Source organism: Lathyrus oleraceus, chromosome 7, assembly GCF_024323335.1.
Source record: "Lathyrus oleraceus cultivar Zhongwan6 chromosome 7, CAAS_Psat_ZW6_1.0, whole genome shotgun sequence".
Lineage (NCBI taxonomy): Eukaryota > Viridiplantae > Streptophyta > Magnoliopsida > Fabales > Fabaceae > Lathyrus > Lathyrus oleraceus.
This window is the reverse complement of record NC_066585.1, coordinates 40,393,300-40,414,731: the sequence shown is the minus strand read 5'-3', so window position 1 is coordinate 40,414,731 and position 21,432 is coordinate 40,393,300. Positions and strand designations below refer to the sequence as shown.

General features: G+C 37.8%; 3 protein-coding genes and 1 pseudogene across 3 annotated transcripts; all 4 read right to left on the bottom strand.

Annotated features, from left to right (window-relative positions):
- Nucleotides 1–672: 672 nt before the first annotated feature.
- Nucleotides 673–5,782, bottom strand: LOC127107291 (probable phosphoribosylformylglycinamidine synthase, chloroplastic/mitochondrial). The gene is made up of 4 exons (XM_051044587.1): nt 5,623–5,782; nt 5,463–5,528; nt 5,321–5,387; nt 673–5,162 (listed from the first exon to the last, which is right to left on the bottom strand). Exons 3-4 carry the CDS (start codon nt 5,360–5,362, stop codon nt 972–974), a joined length of 4,233 nt encoding a protein of 1,410 aa, XP_050900544.1. The 5' UTR covers nt 5,363–5,387; nt 5,463–5,528; nt 5,623–5,782; the 3' UTR covers nt 673–971.
- Nucleotides 5,783–17,615: 11,833 nt separating this feature from the next.
- LOC127106126 (mitochondrial adenine nucleotide transporter ADNT1) lies at nt 17,616–18,677 on the bottom strand. The gene has a single exon (XM_051043415.1). The coding sequence runs from the start codon at nt 18,649–18,651 to the stop codon at nt 18,121–18,123; it is 531 nt and encodes a 176-aa protein (XP_050899372.1). The 5' UTR covers nt 18,652–18,677; the 3' UTR covers nt 17,616–18,120.
- Nucleotides 18,678–18,703: 26 nt separating this feature from the next.
- Nucleotides 18,704–19,168, bottom strand: LOC127101907 (uncharacterized). The gene has a single exon (XM_051039335.1). It carries the CDS (start codon nt 19,166–19,168, stop codon nt 18,704–18,706), a length of 465 nt encoding a protein of 154 aa, XP_050895292.1.
- On the bottom strand, nt 18,831–20,528 carry LOC127106125 (uncharacterized; annotated as a pseudogene).
- Between the last annotated feature and the right edge of the window lie 904 nt (nt 20,529–21,432).

The following is a 21,432-nucleotide window of genomic DNA, read 5'->3' as shown; positions in this document are numbered from 1 at the left end:
ATGTGCTTATTTAACTTGTGGACTGTTTGTATGTTTATTATAATGCATACAGACTTGCTGAGAAAAATTGAGTTGCTTTGAAAAAGAAATATGTTACTAAGAAAGTCGAAGCTAAAAATCATGTTGTGCGTCACTATCTCAAACACAACATGATTGGTAAAAAAATTGTGGATGTCTAATTCATGAAATTGCCACTAAAGACATGCTTTCATAGGAACAATTTTAAGAAGTATTTATTACAAAATCTTAATCCTTCATAGGTCCAACGCGTGAAGCAATAACCACCACCACCACAAAGAAACAACTATGTTATGAATATTGAGATCAACATGTGAATCATATAAATGATATATTGACATTGGGCCATCCTTCCATGTGTGGTGTATGATCATGTTATTATAATTAAAACATACACACTCGTTGAAGATAAAGCAGTGTTGTTGAAAGATTCTCACACCATTTATGATCCTAGAACTAGAGATGTTGAGCTAAAGTTAGCCTCTTAAAAGACTTTGTTTTTCAAAGATGATATACACACTCCAAAAATAAGGAAGAATTTTTTTTTCTTTCTATTTGTTTTGAGTAAGGTGGGATTTACTCCATCTAGAAGAATATATTGTTCAATTAAAAATGATTTGAAGAACAAAGTTGAGTAACACTTGACACCAGAAATCAATTTAACTGCGAACCAACTATAACTTGGCAGAGACAAAACTATAAAAGGGTTGCAAATTCTGAAACTTCCCTTTTGAAAACAAAACACGTTACAGATAAATTCCAGAGTAAAATGCAGAAATTGTATCAAAAGAAAATTAAAGACCGTTAAAACTCGTGAGACCTCAACGCTTGCTTTTATCATTGTTGACTAACTTGTCCATTTATTATTGAAAACAAACAATGGACCAGTTGTCAACTAAAGCAAGGAAAGAGCTTTTAGGCAAAAAGAAAACAAAAAGGAAATTGACCGTGTCTCAGGAACACCAATCTCGGGCGTTCTGGAACATGCGCAACCAAGGACTAGGTCCTTTCTTGTCAACATTCCACTGCTTTGGATACCATGGATATTGCCACATTAAGAAGCAACGCTCGGGATGAGGCATCATTGCAAGATGTCGACCGTCAGGAGAACAAATAGCTGCTACTCCTAATGGAGAGCCATTTACATTGAAAGGATATGTCTCTGTTGGATTACCATCATCATCCGCGTATCTTATAGGAGCTAAGTCTGAGTGAACGATGCGTTCCAAAACACCTTCGTCTGGGAAATAAGCTCTTCCCTCGCCATGAGCAGCCCATATCCCCATTGTACTACCAGCCATGCCTTTGAACATCATAGCTGGTGAGTCCTTTATTGTCACGTTTGTAAAGCGGCATTCGAACCGCCCAGACTCATTGTGGATGAACCTAGGCTGCGATAGGTCGCCACCAGCACCTAGTGTACCCCCAACTTGAGGTCCAGGTATCCATCCCAATAAAGCCATTAGCTGACAACCATTGCATACACCTAGACTGAAAGTGTCGGGACGCTTGTAAAAGTCTTGAAACTGTTTTAAAACAGGCTCGTTGAATCTTATGGAAGCAGACCAACCTTTTGCGGAATCAAGCACGTCGGCATAGCTAAATCCACCAACAAACACAATACCACGAAACTCTTGCAAAGAGATCACACCATTAAGAAGGTCTGACATAGTAACATCCCATGGTTCAAAACCAGCAGCATGAAACGCTGCAGCCATTTCTCTGTCCCCATTGCTCCCTTCTTCTCTTATCACGGCTACTTTAGGTTTTAAAGCAGCAGACATATACTTATCATCAGTGACGGAAGGAGTATAGGTCAGTTCCCATGAGGGCTCGTATCGATGTTTAAGTCCTTCCCTCTCCATATCCACACAAGAAGCCAATCTTTGGAATTTTTCTAGCTGAAAACTAGTATCTTCCCACATGTCCCTGAGAATACTAGTTTTTTCTTCTAAACAAGTCACCCCATCAACCTTAACTTCGATCGATGGGACGGCAGTTACTTGACCAATGGTTTCAGCATAAACTCCAAAGCGGTTCAATTTATCGATCACAACACCCAAATTTTTCTTGCTGACCTCAATAACCAACCCAAGCTCTTCAGCATACAGTGTTTGGAAAAGGCTGTTACCTTGGGAATTCAAGTCCAAAACAACTCCACGGTTACCAGCAAAAGCCATCTCTAAGGCACAAACTAGTAGCCCGCCATCACTGATATCGTGACCGGCAGAGATCAGTTCCTCTGTAAGAAGCTCTTGAACACCTTCAAAGACCTTTTTAAGGTAAGGAATATCATCAAGATCAGGACACTCGTTTCCAACTTGGTCAAATGCTTGGGCAAGAGCAGATCCACCTAATCGCCGCTTTCCCTTTGACAAATCAATATGAAGCAAAATGCCATCGTCTTCAAGCTTTAAATCCGGAGTTACTGTTTTTGTAATATCAGGACACGTAACATAAACACTGATTACAAGATTTCCAGGAGCCCTGACAACTTCACTTCCAGAATGGGCTGCCATTGAAAGGCTGTCTTTTCCTCCATCAATAGCAATACCAAGTTCAATCATTGCTTCTGACAACGATATTGCTGCATCATACATTGCTGCCCCTTCCCCGTCAAGCTTGGCAGCGTACATCCAATTGCCACTTGCTTTGACATCAGAAAGTGAAGTCACCTTTGCCCATACAAGATTGGTGAGCGCTTCTCCAACGGCTAATCGAGCCATGGCCTTTGGGTCTAACAGACCTTTGATTGGCTGTTCCCCGATAGCGCATGCGCCTCCAGTCACGTCAGTAAAAGTCTGAGCGGTAACAGCTACATCAGCGAGAGGAATCTGTAAAGGGCCTACAGTTTGTTGTTGTGCCACTAGACCGGTAACACACCTATCAACTTTTGTTGTTAAGAAGCGTTTTGAACATACAGATGGCAAACTCAGCACCCTTTTTAGAGAACTTATTACTGTGATCCCAGGGGCAATATCAAGTGGCTCCCGCTCATAAACAATTCGATTAAATTCAAAAGACTTCTGCGGCATGTCACCGAGGACCTTCTCAAGTTCAAGATCCACAGCAGGGGGAGGGGGAGGGAGTCCATTTGTGAGACATTTCTGAGTTGCTAAACTATCAACTAGCACAACTCGTCCATCGCCACTAATAGTTCCAATCACAGCCATTGAAACCCTTTCCCTTTTACATATAGATTTTAAGAGCTCGTGACTTTCTGGCTTCACCAAGATTGCATCTTGCTCCTGATACTCTGCACCCCAAATCTCTAGAACAGACATTGTATGATCACCAACCACAATTGCTCGGATATCAATCTCAGCACCCTTTGGATATATAATTTCCTTCACAACATTACAGTTCCCACCAGCACCTTGATCATGAATACTCACAATTGGATTTTTATCCCCCAACTCAATACAAGCACGAACAAGACGATACAGTTTCTGTGACATCTCAGCATCCCCACGTTGCACAGCATTGAAATCAAGCTCAGCGTCATTCTGCCCACTAACCATACTCGAGGCTGCCCCGCCTCCCATCCCAATACGATAAGCGGGGCCTCCGATTTTAACAACTAGCATTCCAATTTCAGGCTCTCCTTTTGTTATATGAAGGTGGTCAATCTGCCCAATGCCTGCACTAAACATGATCGGCTTCAACCATTCTCGCCTATCTCCACTAGGAAGTCTCATTCCAAAAGTTCTACAGAAGCCTTGGATCAATGGCTCTCCAAATTTGTTCCCGTAGTCAGATGCACCATTACTTGCATCTATAAGAATCTGCAAAGGTGGTGCCAAATTTGACGGATAAGTAAAGGACGGATCTTCCCATGGAGCGTATAAACCTGCTGTGTTGAGATTTCCAACACAATAACCAGCTGTAGCTGCTTGAACAAATGAACCCCTTCCTGTTGCATGTGTATCTCTAATGCGACCTCCAGCACCTGTCTCAGCACCAGGATAAGGTGCAACTGCACATGGAAAGTTATGTGTTTCAGCTGTAAATAAAATATCCAGGTCGCGTTCTGTCAAGTCTAACGGACTTGTTGAACCGGGCTGAACTGGCCGTAGCGGCTTTACTTGGAAACCTCTAATTGCACTTGAGTTATCCTTAAAGCCAATAACTGAGTTATTTGGATTCGCCTTTAAAGTACTTTTCACAATTTGCATAAGAGTCTTATTCATAGGCTGTCCGTCAATTAAAATCTTTCCAGTAAAAAACCAGTGCCTGCTATGCTCACTGTTGGACTGAGCAATATCAAACAGCTCCACGTTTGTTGGATTACGCTTAATGTCATCTCTGAAAAGTTTGGTGTAGTATTCCAAATCCTGGTCATCAAAAGCGAAACCCATCTCCAGGTTAATCTCTTCCAATGCCTTTCTCCCCTTCTCCATGACAGGTATATAAAAAAACTCCTCCGGAACTACACTGGTCTCAAAGGAAGTTAGCTTCCGAGTATAAACAGATTCAGTCATCCTATCATGCACCATAGCTGCAAATTCATTAATTTGATGTTCTTGTAATTCACCATCCGTGTACAACAAATACCTCCTCGATCGTTCCAAACGGTTCACTTCCGTCAAACCACATGCTTGGCAAATTGACACAGCATTCGCAGACCATGCTGTGGTAAAAGATAACCTAGGGCCAACCTCTACTATAACTCTCTCCAAACCCTCCTTCCTCTTCTTCTCAAGAAAGCTCTCAGTTCCCAAATTCTCAGGCTCAAATGTTTCTGAAAGAAGCCATTTAAGTACCGAAAGCTTTCTACTTGAAAGCTCGGCCCCAAGGCCAATATTAAAGCATTGTTCTGTCTTCAAGTCCACTATCTTACTAGAGATTTTCACTTGAGCTTCCTTTAAAATCTCAGCAGCTGCACTTTCTTGGATAAACGGTACACGGAACAAATGAATAACTTCAGCCAAAGGCTTCCCAACCAAACCAGACTGTTCTTCTACTGAACTCGAACCACTCCCAGAAACCACAACTCTAGGATTTTCTTGAGCTTGACACCTCAAACGCAATGATTTTCGAGATGAGCTCGGAAGACGACCCCTATTACAAAGAGTACCCCAAAGCAATTGACTTCTGTGTTTCTGAGGCTTCTTCACCAAAAACAATGTTTGTCTGCATGTACCCTGTAACCAAAATCACAAACCCCGTTAACACAATAGTACCAAATCCTCCATTTCAAATTTCAAATTTCAAATAAATTATTGTACTAAATGATAAAAAAATAGTATTTTATGAATCTAACTGAAAGAGAGAGAGGGAATAAAGTAAAATAAAATAAAACCTGAAGGAATTCAGATACCCCAATTTCTCCAGAAACTGCCATATACTCGATCAAGTATCTGAAAGCTCTGAGAGAGAACATGAAAAATTTGAGAACTAAACAAAATAAGAGGAAAAAGTGTGTTTTTGAATAAAGTTGGTACCTTTAGAACTAGGAGTAGCCGCGGAGTATACAAAGAAACACGGAGGCGAAGCTTGTACGATGGTTTCTGTAGAAACAAAGAACGATTATAAATCAAAGTTTCGAGAAAAAAACAGAAAGAGAGAGAGAGAGAGAGAGAGAGAGATAATGGTGAAACATACCGTTGGCAAAGGCGGAGGACGGTGATGTGAAAGAGGTGGGAGAAACGGAGAAGATGCTGCGACGACGGCGACGGCGGCGCGGCGAGTGTGCGCGACAGTGTGTTCGAAGAAGAAAAGAAATAAGGATTGAAAATATTCTGATGTTGGTGTTATTACACTTGAGAACAGTTTCGGGTCGAACCGGGTCCGAGTTAGTAGGGTTAGAGTTTCTGAACCCGATACCCAAATGTAATAAAGCCGCTGTTAAATTATTTATTTATTTAAAAAGTGTATATTAAATATACAAATTTTAAAATAATTTTTATATTTAATTCGTTAATATATATTCTTAAAACCGGGGGAAAATGTTAGTAATATTTTATTTAATCTGTTAGTAGTATTTTACTGAGAGAGGAAAAAAATGCATGTTAACATTTTCTTTGTAAGAAAAAAGAAAAAAAAATCAATTTATTATTGTGTGCAAGTAAAATCCCTTCTTTTTGTAGATGCTCTCTGACTTTTTCTTATTGCTGAATCCGATTCTGATGCACTTGATTTAAGAAAGAAAATGATATACATTAATTGGATGAAATTGTATTTATTTATAATTTATCGTGGTTTGTTTTCTTCAGAAAATAAAGGGTTTGATCAAAATATATCAAGATATTATATCAAAAAATAAGAGATTCATTTTTAGACCGTTATCCAATGAACAATATTAATATTTTAAGATAATTTAAATAATTTAATTGATTACTAATTTTTTATTGAAGAATGATGTAAAATTTACACTTACAATTTCATATTCTATCTAGTTAAACTGCATTTGATTTATTTTGGGTATATGTTAAGAGTCAACCGTGTAAAACTTACAAATACATGTATCCAATGAAATGAAATTATAAAAATATATATATACTTACTTTAAAACTAATTTTAAATAAATTATTTGAGTAATTAAGGTATGAAAAATTTTACATTAGTTTCTTTTTCAAACCAAAATAAATTTGTTCAAATATTAAAATGTTTTAATTGGGATTGATTACAAAAGTAATTATACTTTCATTTTATCATGGATAACTCTTTTTTTGAGGTTTCTTTTTGTCACTCCAAAATTTTATTTTGCACCCTCACACCCTGTATGGTTTTATTATATTAGTCACATTCACAAGAAATATTAAAACATTTCGATTTTATGAAAAGCTTATATTTTTCGATACATTTCAAAGATACTATAGGATATTTTCTTTTGATGACAAGTAAGTTTGTGTTTTTACCGTATTTTTAACATTTCTCTTAATTTTTCTTAAATTTTTATTGAATGTAAAAAAAAATGTAATGTTTTTTCCGCATTTTTTAAAAATTTGGAAAAAAATCATACATTCAACCGGAATTTTTTGTAAAATGCGGTAAAAATACATATATTTTTTGAATTTTTTGAAAAAAAATGATATAACTGCATAAATGTTTATGAGCTTTCCAAAAAATCCGATAAAATGCAATGCTTTTTCCGCATTTTTTAAAATATCCGGATAAAATTCATACGTTCAACCATATTTTTTGAAAAACCTGGAAAAACTTTATATTTTTATCAAATATTTCAAACATACGGAAACTCCAAAAGTTCAGGATTTTTTGTAAAATTCGGTGATTTAAAAAAAATCTTTTTTTTGCAATGAAGACCATATGCGCAAATGGTATGATTGTTGGTCGATATCGTGATAGAGTTATTACTGCGAGGGATCGAGAGAGGGGATGTGAGGTTGATGACTCGCATCTCTGGATGGGGAGAGTGGCACCGGCTCGTTCTCACAAGAGGCGACTGGCCGATCAGACTCAATTTCGTGCACCTCGCAATATCTGACGTAGAGGATCTAGACCTGCTTCTGGATGTGCAAGAGATTATGAGGATAAGTCAGGTGATGTTCAGGCACCGGATCAGGATGACATGCAAATGGTGGCAGAGATTGATGAGGTGCTCCATACTTTTGAGATGGCAAAGGTGCCCAATCCTTTTGAGGCTGAGGCAGTAGCTACTACAAAGGTTACTCTAAAGACAGTTATTGAGGCGTCTACTCCGCATACGACTACTGGGGCGCCTCTCTGCATATGGCTACTAAGGCGCAGACTATTGATGATATGGAGGTTACTCATCCTGTTGAGACAGATGTCACTGCTCCTCATGAGACAACTCATGCTTCGATAGACCCGTTTGTTCACCCGGGTGAAGGGTTCCTTGGTGGACTTAGTGACCGTTCTATTCTCACAGGATATGCGAATCATGTGGCATTCAGATTATGGCACTGGGTGGTATATATATTATATGTCGATGATGTGACTTTGTTTATTAATGATACTTTGAAATTAACTAATGTAACAACCCGTATAATATATATCTAGATTAATATCATACAAGTGTTATTATTTGGTACTGATACAACATAAGAGCCTAACGGCATCATTTACATACTTGACCAAAATAAAATATACAACATGTGATACAAGATATGGAAAGTGCCTAAATAAAAATCTAAGATCTATGTACAATATCTACTATTATACAAAATCCACAGCGGAAGATCACAACATCACAACAATGTTGAAACATCATCAAGCAACTCCTCTTAATCAATCCTGCAAAAACACCTGAAAAACAACAACATTGATTGGGTGAGATAATAATCTCAATGAAATCTCCTAACTTATGGGTCCACTTGGCTCTACAGGGTTTCTACTCAATTCTACCTCAAGTGTTCACCTTCCGTTACTTGTGCATCACTCGCATCTTGTAACTAGGACTTGAGTATCTAAGGGATATTCGCAATGTATGGAAACATGTCATTGAGTGCATCCACTCAACGAATCACCATTCGGATGCACGAAACATCAATCCCCAAGCGGACTTACGTCTAAGTCAAGCCTGATTCATGCATGCTCGTATGATTCGACTTTCGCGGTGGATATCGGGTCCTCTATGAGTTCCAAACTCATTTCAAGCGACCGTCACCCATATGAGACTCTAACTCACTTAGGGTATCTTTCACTGTATGGGACTCTAACTCACTTAGGTGTCCACCTTTCCCCCACGCCAGCCGTGGTTGGGGCTCAAACCCAACCGAGGCACGAATCATTGGTGCCACATCCCCACTTACCGCTTTACCTAGGCCTTTGAAGTGGTATGTGCACCATCAAAACTAATTCTGAATACGAGATTAATTCTCAATAACCAATAGGACTTTCTGAGCAATGCTCCTCACCAAAATAGGACTTTTGGAACAAATGTTCCTCACCAAAAATATCAAACAATTCTCATGATATTGTAAGACCCCAATTTTGACCCTAAGATCCCTCATGCTATCTCATCATATGCATTAGCATTGGGATCACACCTTAGCATCCTCCTTACCCCTCATCCATTGGGTTTACATTGGGAGAGATCACCAAGCATCATGTGATTGTATCATACTTTGTACTTTATCATTCTTTACTAACCAAAATACCAAAATTATGTCTTTGTATAAACTAACTCTTTTGTAGGTAGGGCATGTGCTCACCTTTGATCTATCAAGCTTACATATAGTCTTTAAGACCCTCAGTGCAAGGAGCTCAATCAAGATTGGTTTAATATGGCTCTAAACATCATATATGATCCCCATGATCTTCACATGTTATTTTGATCAAGAAATCATCAAGAGTTTGAAGTTGGTTTGCCTTGGAAACCCTAGTCCATCTAGGTATCTTGTGTAACTTCTTCAACAAGCTTCTTCAACATTTGATCAAATACTTCAAGGGATACTTCAAATTTCATCATCTTATGCATATATTATCCTCCATGAGCCCCAAAAGTCAAGATAATTGCAAGCTAGCAAGTTGGTTCATGGTGGTTGACCAGAGGAATTCATCTGATCAAAACGGGGGTTCTCTAGACCCTATCTCCTATAATTTTTATCATATGAAAAAGATTCCAAGATCAAAGTTACTATAAATGACATTCCAAACAACTTTAATGTTGAGGTCTAGAGCTAGTTTTTCTTGTAAAGTCATTTTTTATAATGAAAGATTATAGGTCATTTTGTCTAAACCCTAATTTGGAGGTCAACTTCCCAAGGCCATAACTTGCTCAATTCTTATGAGATGAAAGATTTCCAAGTTGCAAAATCAAATTCAAGATTTTTTTCTTAAACTTTGATGTTTGGAGGAAGAGCTAATTCAACTTTTGTAAGCATGTGATATGAGGATACATTATATGTCATTTTGGACCAATGCCATTGAATAAGTGATTTTCCTCAAGTTCAAAAATGCATAACTACTTCATATTAAATCCAAATGAGGACAATTTTGTGACCATTTTGAAGGAATTTGAGAGAGATACAACTTTGATAAATGAATGTTTCTCATTTGAAGCTCACATAAAAAGTTAGCCAAAGTGGAATAAGTGAACATATGGCTTGACACTTAGAAAATATTTTGACATGTTTAATTTTCCCAACTTCCACCTCAAAATTCATCATGATCCAAGCTTCAAATGAAAAAGTGTCCAACATGAAAGTTGTTCCTCTTGATCCAACCTTTCTAAAAAGTACAATTTCATCCATTTTGGACAAGATTTAAATGGGATGTGCATGGCTTGAACATTGCATCATCATTTGGCAAGATTGAACTTCAAACTCCCACACACCAATGCATGACATTCCAACATGATCTCGGACTTGTTTGTATTCAATTATGGACCAAATGACATGATTTCATGGGCCTGTACACGCCCATGCACCCATGTATCACTCATTTCTATTTTTGGATTCCATGTTCAAGTGTGCAAATATCAATTGAATTGGCTATAAATATAGACCTCTAGGCTCAGAACAAAGGACCCTGCGTGCCAGCTTTGAATCCACACCTTTAAACTCTTCCATTTCAGAGGACAACCTTGAGAATTTCCATTGGAAGTTGAGTTTGAATCTCACTGTTTTGAGATTCAAAACTCCAAGGATCCAAAGCCTTTTGATCATTCTATTCTACTCCTTTAAGCATCCTGAGCAAGATCAAGCACAAGCAAGAGCAAGAACAATCAAATCCAGACCTACATTGAAGGTATTTTTCAGAAATTTTCGTCTCTTCGATTCTTACTCAATTCTCCATAATTCTCTTGGATCTTTGGTTGTCTTAAGTCCTACCAATGTAGGCAACAAGATTGAGTTGTTTTGAGGTCAAATCGAAGCAACTCAGATCGTGCACCTCAAATTTCAACTCCTCGTATCTCCCAATATACTTGGAGTTAGGATAAATTGAGGCCAGATTCGAGCTCAGTGCCATTTTTAATTTAAAATCATGTCCTTCTTTTTAATTTTGGTGATGATTGTGACTGAACCAGTCCGGTGAAGCTCACCGGAGAAGAAGACCGGAGCTTTGGCTCCGACAGTGAGTTGGCAGTCCTCAGAACCATAGGATCCATTTGATTTAATCTAATCTCACGCGTTGGTTTGAATGACCGTTTGTGTGGCGCGCTGACTCAGGTCCATTGTGGATTGCGCGCTAGTGACCACTTGATCTGCCACCTCAATTAATGAGGGAGATCAAGTGGTCCACGTTTTTTCTGATTATTTAATTTTCATGTTATTTGTTCTATTTTCATTAATTCATATTAATTTTAATATTGATCCGAAAAATATGAGAGTTTCACCAAAAAAATTTAAATAAATTCCTCTTTCATTTTCTGAATTAAAATTATTTTTTGGATCATTATTAATATTTTTCATGATTTAATTGATTTTGTGAATATTTTTAATTGCTTAAAAATAGTTTTAAGTTTCCAAAAATTATGAAATTTTTTCTCCAAGGTCCTTTGACCTTATTTGACCTATGATAAATCTCATGGCCATTTCTTTGGTGTTTTGATGAGATTTTAGGAATTTGACAAACCATAATTTAATTTAATGCATATTTTAATTGATTTTAATTACTTAAATGCCAAATCAATTTTGTTGAGCTTCTAATATTGACTTGTTGAGTTTGACTTGTGTTGTTGAGCCTTAGTCAAGGTTGATTTAACTTTGTTGAGTTAAAATCATTGGATTTAGGGGATTAATGAAATGTATATTTCATCTTCCAAAATGAATGAATGATTTTAATTTGGTAAAAGTCCTCCTTTGACCAATTTGTGTTGATTCCATTTCTCCTCCCCCTTTATCTCATTCCCTTTCTCTATTCATTCATATCATGGACCTATGATATCTCCATATCCTAAGGCTAGTTGATTAAAAAATCAACATGAGTGTGGATGAGATTAGGTCCACCCCTTTTGCATATTCTTTTTAAGTGTGGTATGTCTTAGGAGCATGGTTCATAATACCATGTCTCTATCATGCATTAACACTAAAGTTTATATTGCCCAGCCTCAAATAGTTGTGACTTCTACATAAGTCCAATTACGGTTGCTTAACATAGCGCTAAATTTATGACACAAAAAGGCATATCATTCTAGTAAGTGAGATTGTAAGTCTCCCCTCTTTCATGGTATTGTGTGGAAACTTGGTCTTTTTCCTTCCTTTGGAAGATATCTTGGTTCAAGGGTTCATGACTTATGATAAGTGGGTTGAGTGTTCTTCAAAAAATGACTTAAACAAAACCAAACCAAAGCAATACTAACTTCTAATCAACTAACAACTAACATTTAATTTCAAGCCATTTACTTTTATGAAATTTAATTTTAAGTCTTTATTCATTTGCAATTATTCATACCATTCAAATTGTTTACTTTAATGTCATTTTTACTTTGCTCATTTGAGCCATATCTTGTGAATATATTGTGTTTGTATATACTTGTTTGTGTTTGTGGTCTTTTGACCTTAATGTACATAATAAGAACAAAAATCCTAAAAGACATTTTGTATGGACTGTTGATTTGATCGGAGACATTGGACTTAGAATTAAGCAACACTCCCTATGCAAAGGAATTGGCCAATGCCAACTTTCATGAAACCAAGTGCTTGTGAAGTGAACTTTCATCTGATACAATATTGAAGATCCATTGGAGTTCATTTGCAACATGATCATATTGAAGCTGTTATTTTGAACCTGTGTCTAATGTATACCTTTAAAGTCATCAGATACATGGGGAATTATGAAGAAGATCATGGAATTGCTAAGCTTGGATGTGGCTATATTTATTTGATGCCTTTATCTTTATCTTGCTATTTGTGTATTGATATTGCTTGATTCTAAAGTCCAAGGGAAATTTGGGTTTCTATATGATACTCTTGTCTATTGGATTGCAGCCAATTGGTCAGATCTTTTCAACTCTTAACTTTTAATTTTTGCTTAGGATTAGTCTCTTCATCTCTTCCCCACTTCTTTAATTTCAAATCACTCCATCCTTTTAAAATCTTTTTTGTTTGTGATTTCTAAAACCTAGACTATTTTGCAAATTAGAAACTTTGGCCTTATGCCATTGCATTTTCAAACTGATTTTCTTAATTAAACTTGTAAATGAACTTAACTATACTTGACTTAAAATTTCAAAAGCCAAAAAGAAATAACACTCATTCAAACCTTTTTAGGCCTCTTGTGCCTTTGTTAAATTCAAAATTTTGTTAAAAGTAACTCATTCACTTTGAAATTTATACCACGAACTACGAGGTTTTGATCCCTCATTTTTATGTTGGTACGTAGGCACAAGTCTGAAGGTCTTGTCAAACACAAAAATATAATTAATGAATTCTTTTCTCATCCCTCCACTATATTTATTACAAACATCATTTTATACAAAAACACATGCACACAAAAAAGGGCTTCCTAGGAGTACCTAGGACACTTGATGCTAACACCTTCCCTCTGTGTAACCAACCCCTTACCTGTAATCTCTGGCATTTTATTAGTTTTGATTTGAAAACTTCTTATCTTTGGGTTTTATTCGTACTTTTCCCTTTTCCCTTGAAAATAATAAAAGCGCGGTGGTGACTCTGGTTTAATTGACGTCTAGCTTATCCATAGCTTGATGGTCATCAATTTACCGCTACAAAAATTAAGTGGCGACTCTGCTGGAGAGTCGTCTCCAGTGGGTTTAGCCTACTTTTTTGTGTGTATATAATTGTATCTTTGATGTATGTATATTTGTTTGTGTGATATAATCTGCTTGTTGTGCTTGGTGATCTCTGAGTGGTGAGATAAGCTTTAACCCGAACTTGAGTGCAATTAAGATAGGAGGATGGTATAGTCATGTTCGACTTGTGCGGAGTAGTCCTTAACAAGTTGGCTTGAGACGCATCTACTCAGTGGATACCCTTTTGGAGTTATGAATGTCACACAAGTTATTTGTGGTTAGGCATTACTATCTCTGATTTGGGGTCCGAGAAGCTGAGGACCGTAGAACATTTAACCCCTTTTGGCCTATTTAGGACGTAGTTCGGAGAATGTTCAAGTGTAGACTTGATAATAGTTGTTACGCGATACTACATGCATATGAGTTTCTCTTGAGAATATTATGGGTTGATGAGTCAGTCATCCTAACCTGTAATATCCGATAGATGGTGTCGTACCTCTGGAAAAGAAATGAGAGACACGACCTAAGCGAAGCGCAATCGCACACTCGTAATGATGGACTGAACAGAGTCGCCACCGAACTTTATTTATTCCTAAAAAAGAAAGGGGAAATATCCATAAAACTTAAGAAAGAACGACAATGATTACGGTCGTCGCAACCAAACCAGGGTTCGGGAGTCGATTACGCGAGGGGAAGGTATTAGCACCCCTCGCGTCCGCTGTACTCAACGGGAACCATTAGGTCAGTTGTGCGCATTAGTGTTAGTTTGAAATGTTAGGCTTTAAGTTATTAGGTAGGAAAGAAAGAATAGAAGAGAGAATAATGTTTTTATTTTTATTTTTGACGAAGGACTAAACCTAAGTTTTTTATTAGTGGGCCTGACAAGATTTACAAGTCCTGCTCCTACGTATCTCAACAGAGAAATCAAGGCTTACGTGGTTCTTGGTAGAAAAATGTTTGTTTGCTGGTCGATTTTAGCGAAAGCTACTTTATGTCAAATCGACGAAAACATTGTTGGACTACCCAAAACAGGTGGAGAAACATTGCATTGCATTGTTTTGAAACAAAGTACCTTTCGTTTGAGAAAAGGTTTAAGAGGTTAATTGCACGGCAGCGAGAAAAGGTTTAAGAGTCAATCGCACAGCAGCGAGAAAAGAAATTGATTGGTTTGATGTGTTTTGAATAATGGCGAGAACTTGGATGAGCGAGATATCCATCTCGAATCCTAGTCTCAGGAGTGCGTGGTATCCACCATGTTTCATTTCCATCTTATTTGCAAAAAGTGTTTAATAAGGATTAAGTGTTTTGAATTTGATTGATAAAGGGTTTGAAGAAACCGCATTGACAATTTTGGACGATGGCGAGAGCTAAGATAGGCGAGGCATCCACCTCGAATCTTAATCTCAGGAGTGCGTAGTATCCACCACGTTCCATTTCCATCTTTATTGAAAAATATTTAGAGAGGAATTAAGTATTTTTAGTTTTGTTGTGAAAATGACTTGACATTGGATCAAGCATTGATGGACGTTTAAGAGAAATATTTGAATGAGTGTTTGAGAGAAACAGAATAGATAAGTTTGGATGATGGCGAGATCTAGGATAGGCGATACATCCATCTAGAACCCTAGTCTCAGGAGTGCATGGTATCCACCACATTCCATTTCCATCTTTATTGAAAAGGTCTTGAATATGAATTAATATTTTTGAGTTTTTATTATTAAAAATGGCTTGACATTGGATCAAGCATTTGATGAAGGTTTGAAAGAAATGGAATAGAATGGGAGGAAGAAATGGATTGATTTGTTTATTGAAAAAAATACTCGACGTTGGGTCGAGTCTTATTTTTTGATCTCTTGGAAATGGTTGATTTTATTCTTGTGTTAGTAGCTAACTAAACAGTCAAGCAATAAAGAAATAAAAATTTAATTGAAAGAAACAACATTGGGATGTGCACGGATAAAAATCGGGATGCGAGGATGCGAATCAAAGTCGCATAACGCAATGGCGTGCAAGGCAGATGGAAATTGAAAAGCAAACAAGATATCTAGATAATGTGCTCAAAGCCGGTTTGCACATATTGACAATAATTGAAATGTCATATGTGATTAATCGAAACGCGACGAAATACTATCGATGTATCGATAAAAATAATCATGGATAGACAACATGGGAATTGTTGAATCCATAAATTAAAATCGATGTTTAATAATTAAAATAAATAAAAGGGGAAAGTGCTGCGCAAAAATCAAGTATGGCACACAGGTATTGAACTGAGGACTAGGAGCTTGCTAAACCATCCCTTTTGCCAACTCCACCAGATAGACACCCTTGTCATATGATCTCAAGCGCTAATACATAACATAAAAAAAAGACGCACTAAACCTTTTAAATAAAACACAAAGTTGAAAACAGTAGCAGGTTCTTTTAAACAGAATCATCTTAATCGAGATCATTTTTCTTTCCATTTTTGAAGATAAAAAATTTAACAGCAAGATAACCAAACGGCGACGGATATAAACCTAAACCAAATGGAAGATTCAAGGAAGCTAAAACGGAGAAATGAAAATAGAAACTCGAAAAGGAAGCTAACTGGTTGCGGCGAGATTGACCGACGAATGTAGATAAGGTTTCGTCTGAACTGGTCTTTGTTCTTCTTGTCCGTTCTTCACCACCAAGAAAAACTAGGGTTTTCTTTTCTCCTTGCCGTCGACTTCCTTTTTTGTTAGTGAACAGTAACGACTCTTCTCCAAAATTAGGGTTTTTTTGTGAATAGTAATTGCCCCTCTTTATATATGACTAATCTGTTTCCTCTGATGTGTAGTGGAGACTGTTCGTACGGAGGATGCTCGGAGGTTTTTTGTCCTCACCCCAGCTTGGTGGTCCCTCCCTCAATTCTCTTCATTTCGAAAACTTTACTGGTAAGAAAGGTTTCACTACTGTAAACCTACTTAGGTGAAAATAGGATGTGTTTTTGACTCTTCATTTCGAAAACTTTACTGTCGGTAAGAAAGGTTTCACCACTGTAAACCTACTTAGGTGAAAATAGGATGTGTTTTTGACTCGAACTGATTTTGTGTGTTATGTGTTGCAACAGTCCTGCTTGGAAATTAAATGATGATTTGGCATGGCTTTGTTGTGATGTTTGATTTCAATCTGGTCTAGGAATCCCAAGGAATACAAATGATAAGCTTTTTCTTCTTTGTTCATGCCATCTTAGTACATTGAGACTTGGTGAATTTACGCAGAACTCGTTGCGTTTGATGCTGCAGAAGGACATGCTGAGTTTGTGGGCGTAAAGGTTCATGGTATTCATTAGGAGGAGTTCGTATGGTTATGAATGGCTTTGAGTTGGTGTGTGTGTAGTTTGTTCCTGTAGCATGGCTTGTGATGGAGAAGTATGAGGTGGTTTGAGTGAAGATATAATGGATGGGTTTATGAAGATATGGAGTTTTTAAGAGATGAAATGGGAGGTGTTTGTAATGGTGAGGTTTATACATATGAGATAAATAGTGGATATGAATGAGGAAATAATATGCAGGTCATTTTTGAGGTGAAAAAGGGAGTACAATGAGATTATATTGAAGAAAAAGAACAGAACTGTTATGCGTGTTGTGTTGAAGTTGAGATTTATGAAGTGTGTTTAGTTCCACATGGTATACATGAAGGTGATGGTGGTGTTGGGGAAGAATATGCAGCCAAGGATTGTGCTTTGAGCTTCAAAAGCATCTGTTTTTTGGCGTGCTAGCTGAATTCGCAATTGACGATTCTCATTTTTGCAGCTCAAGTATCAGCTGCGCCTGGTCTGTTTCTGTTTTAGGTACCGGTAATAGATCCTCGTTTGCATCAGGTGCCTTTGTTCGAATCTCCTTGGCTTTATCAGCCCAATGAAGGGTGTTTTGAGTTTCACCGAATGAAAGGATACTTAGGCTTATGTTTGCAATCATGACAGTATTGCAAGTTCCTCCTAATTCATCTTTGAGGCTGTAACGCTGTCGCCAATACTTAGCATCATAATCTCTAGTAAGACTCTCCTTTTGAAGAGATTTGTCTCCTGCAATGAAAAATTCACCATATGGATCATCTATTACTCCTTCATAGACCCATCTTTCGAGTATGCTCATGTAGGCTCTACTTGCACATTGTGTCATTTTCTCCAGCAACAACCTGACTGCATTGTCTCCAGCCATAGCCTTTGCCTGGCTCTACAATAAGTTAAGAACGGCAGAAACAGAAAAATTATTGGCTGAAGCCTTCTGTATGACAGTAGACAATGCCTGCATTGACCTCAACATGGGCTGACAGTAGAACCACAATCCTTGAAGGGAAAGTCTCCTAAGCCGGAATTGGTGCTCAAGTTGTGCCACGAAGGCCTGGTAATCGAGAAGGAATTCCCTAAGGGCGGTAGAAAAGGCATGATTAACTAGCCCATTCTGGAACTGAGACCTTGATTCCACAAATTGGTTGATCAACAGAAAGCTCCTTCAAAGAGGGAAAATCCGTTTTGCCAACTCCTGCAGTGTCAAATCCATAGATGGGTCCACCAGGAAATTAATAATTTCATCCTTCTTTCCACGAAGTGTTTTGATTGAAATGTAACGTCCTTCAACCCCAACCATAGCAGAGAGCACTTCATCAATAACAATAAGCTCTTGTACTGGAGGCTCATAATAACCGATAAGATTTTCAAATCCCGCGGCGGTTTGTCCAATGGTTCCAGCAGCAGCACCACAAGCCAGGCGTGTTGTCACACTCAGCTCAGATTCTTGAGCTAGACCAAATGGTCGAGCTTTAATCAACCAATCTTTCAGAGACTCGTAGACAGAAAAGTTGAGACCAACATAAGGAACAACTCCAATTACTGAAGGAAGCCAACCCTTATATAAAGCACGTGGACCTTCTTGCCTAAGCACAGTAGTCAAAGCATGGAATATTCCTCGGTACTGATAAGGGGATTTCTCGGTCTGTACAGTTATCCTGCCTCGGACCATATCCATTGGATAAGTTGCAGACATAGCAATTATTCCAACACATGCTCCAGCTGCTGCAGTATATCCATCAAATAATTTACGAAAGATTGATGCCTAAGAGAATCACAACCTTGAAGCAGCTGTGATGCAAAGTCGTTCTTCTCTTGATCATCAACTGAAGTAGGTGGTTGTTCTTGGTTTTGATTTTTGCAGGTTTACGGTTGTTTTGCTGCAATGGCAGTCGTGTGATAACACTTGCCATTGGTGCCGGCAGTCGTGAAGTTTTGGATTTGCTGCCGGGTTTTGGTTGTGTTTGATGCAAGGTCATCAAATATGCCGGCAATTCTGTTTGCCGCTGACCCACATTCTGCTCAACTGTTCCCTTTGTCACCAATCTATATATGGTTACAGGCTTTGTTTGACCAATTTGATGACAACGATCTTCTGCTTGTCTATCAATCTGTGGATTAAAATCCATGTCATGAATCACAACTGTATCAGCTCCAGTTAAGTTTAAGCCTTGTCCACCAGCTCTTGTGGAAAGCAAAAATCGAAGTATCATTATTGAATATGTCAACTATTGTTTGCCTCTCTGCTACCTGTGTGCTTCCATCAAGCCGTTTGTAGGAAGTCTAATACTGATGGGACATCTCAGTTATTGGGAGAAATTGCTTCTAAGTATAAATTGAATTTCCATAATAGCTTATTGGCCACATCGCACACAAAATCACGGACTAGGAAATTCCATGTATCTGCATATGTAACTGCTTCATGGCTACTCACAGCATTAACATCTGAACTTTCACTTTCTCTACCACTAAATTGAGATGAAGAACTGGACCTGGGGAAACCCCTTAACAATAAAGGAAGTGGTGCAGATATTGGTGCTCGAGAATCTGCAAAGAGATCATAAATTATAACAACCTTTGCATCAACTTGATGAATAAGAATAACATTGTCGACCACACTCACAGCAATCCTGCTGGAATAAATTAGTAAAGATCCCTGTTGTATCACTGCATCACGATATAGCCTATAGGAATGGAGTAGCATTGCAACTCTATCAACTTGCAAGCAGTATATCCTACCATAAACAGTAACAATAAAGATGTCTTCAGCTGCTAAAACGGGCTTACTATTAGCCTCAGATTTGGCCATAACCATCTCAAACCTTGGTAAGCGAACAACATCTGCAGATGAAATCTGAAATCCATGGAATGTCTTGCACTGCATTCCAGAAGCAAGAAGAACCAGGCGACTTTCATGTGTGTAAACATACCAACTAACATTCAGTTTCTTTGTTTCCACTAATTGGAGTGATTTTGACTCTGACTTATATGCACACAAGTCTAGACCAGTGGTCTTAACAATAACAATATCGCACTGTTGACTGTCTGTCCAAAAAAAATCCAAGTATACTTTCTGATTCTGTCGTGCACTTATGGCTAAACATTTCCGCAGTTTCTCTATCCCAAAATTGTATCTCATGGCCTGATCGCTGGATTGCTAAAACCTTTGTGTCTAAAGAATACCGAATAGCTATAATAGGGCCTTCACTTATTGAGTCAGTGGTGGGACCAATGAGAGGAGAAAAGAGACTGACTTTCCATGAAAAGACCTGGTCAGCAGTTGGGGAGAGTAGCAACTTATTTCCATCATCATAAAATAAGCCCCTTGATTTAGGAACATTACATCGAAGCGGTGGATACTGAATGTATGCATGTGAAAGACCACTAGATCCCCTCAGACCTATATTAGGCGTTGAGGTTGTTGCTTTTCCAGACATCTTGCTGGTTCTTATTTATACGACAAGTACCAGGGATATGAAACAAACTTTGCCCGCAAAAAGTTTTAGAACCTTCCTCTTTTAGACTAATAACTGAAAAATTCTATAACCATCAATAAATAATTGTGTTTGTTCAGTGGTTTCAGGTGGCAATCGATGCTGTATGTTAGCAACATTGTTGTGGTTTTCATAATGGTGATGGAAATCCTGTTGAGAGGTACGCATGAGGCTGCTTTTTATGGGCTGGAAAGCAGATGTTTTGTACACAAATTTGGTTGTTGATGCCCCTGCTGGCTCACTTATAACTGCAGACTTGGTAAAAGCATTATTAGTTGTGGAATCCGTATCAATGTTATTGCTACCGCCATTTGAATTCTGGTTAGGAGGATTGTCGCTAGAGTGAGATTGAACATCAAGAGACGAATCTTTCTTTGTAACTTCTAAACTGTTATTATGCGGAGAGGAGTGAATTGAGGTGCTTTTTGATTATAAGTTATTCATATGCCATGTACATGAATGATTATGATTGAATGTGTTAATACCTTAGGATTGACATTAATTTTGTAAAACAAATAATGTAATCATCTCTGTTGTTTTAATATGTTGGGTTGAAGAAGTTCAACATCTGGACCAACATGTCATGTACGATGTCACGACATCATGCCTGTGACATCGTACATGTGTAGAAAACTGAATTAATTAATTCAGTATATATTCTGGGATTAGTGAGGATATTTGGTGAATATCCTAACTCCTATGTGGAGGTCTTAAAGACTCAATCAGAATATATAGACTCTAAATATGGAGAGATTTTAGGAACTAAAAGATTGAAGACCTTATTTGTAGCAGAAATTTTCTGTTGAATTTGTAACAACAAAGAAGAAGTTTGCTGCGATTTCTGAAGGCCCAAATCCAGTTGGGTGATTAGGTTATAAATAGCATATTGTAACCTAGTTTTTGTAAGCCTCATAGATTGAAAAATTAGGGGTGTGTGTGAGATAAACCTCCCAACCTGTGGGAAGGTTACCATGTGTTTCTCA

Bases quoted from the DNA above. Each gene is read 5' to 3' on its own strand.
- LOC127101907 (XM_051039335.1), bottom strand. From the start codon at position 19,168: ATGATACTTCGATTTTTGCTTTCCACAAGAGCTGGTGGACAAGGCTTA.
- LOC127107291 (XM_051044587.1), bottom strand. From the start codon at position 5,362: ATGGCAGTTTCTGGAGAAATTGGGGTATCTGAATTCCTTCAG. The intron at 5,163-5,320 runs GTTTTATTTTAT...TTTTGGTTACAG, and splicing joins GGGTATCTGAATTCCTTCAG to GGTACATGCAGACAAACATT.
- LOC127106126 (XM_051043415.1), bottom strand. From the start codon at position 18,651: ATGTCTGCAACTTATCCAATGGATATGGTCCGAGGCAGGATAACTGTA.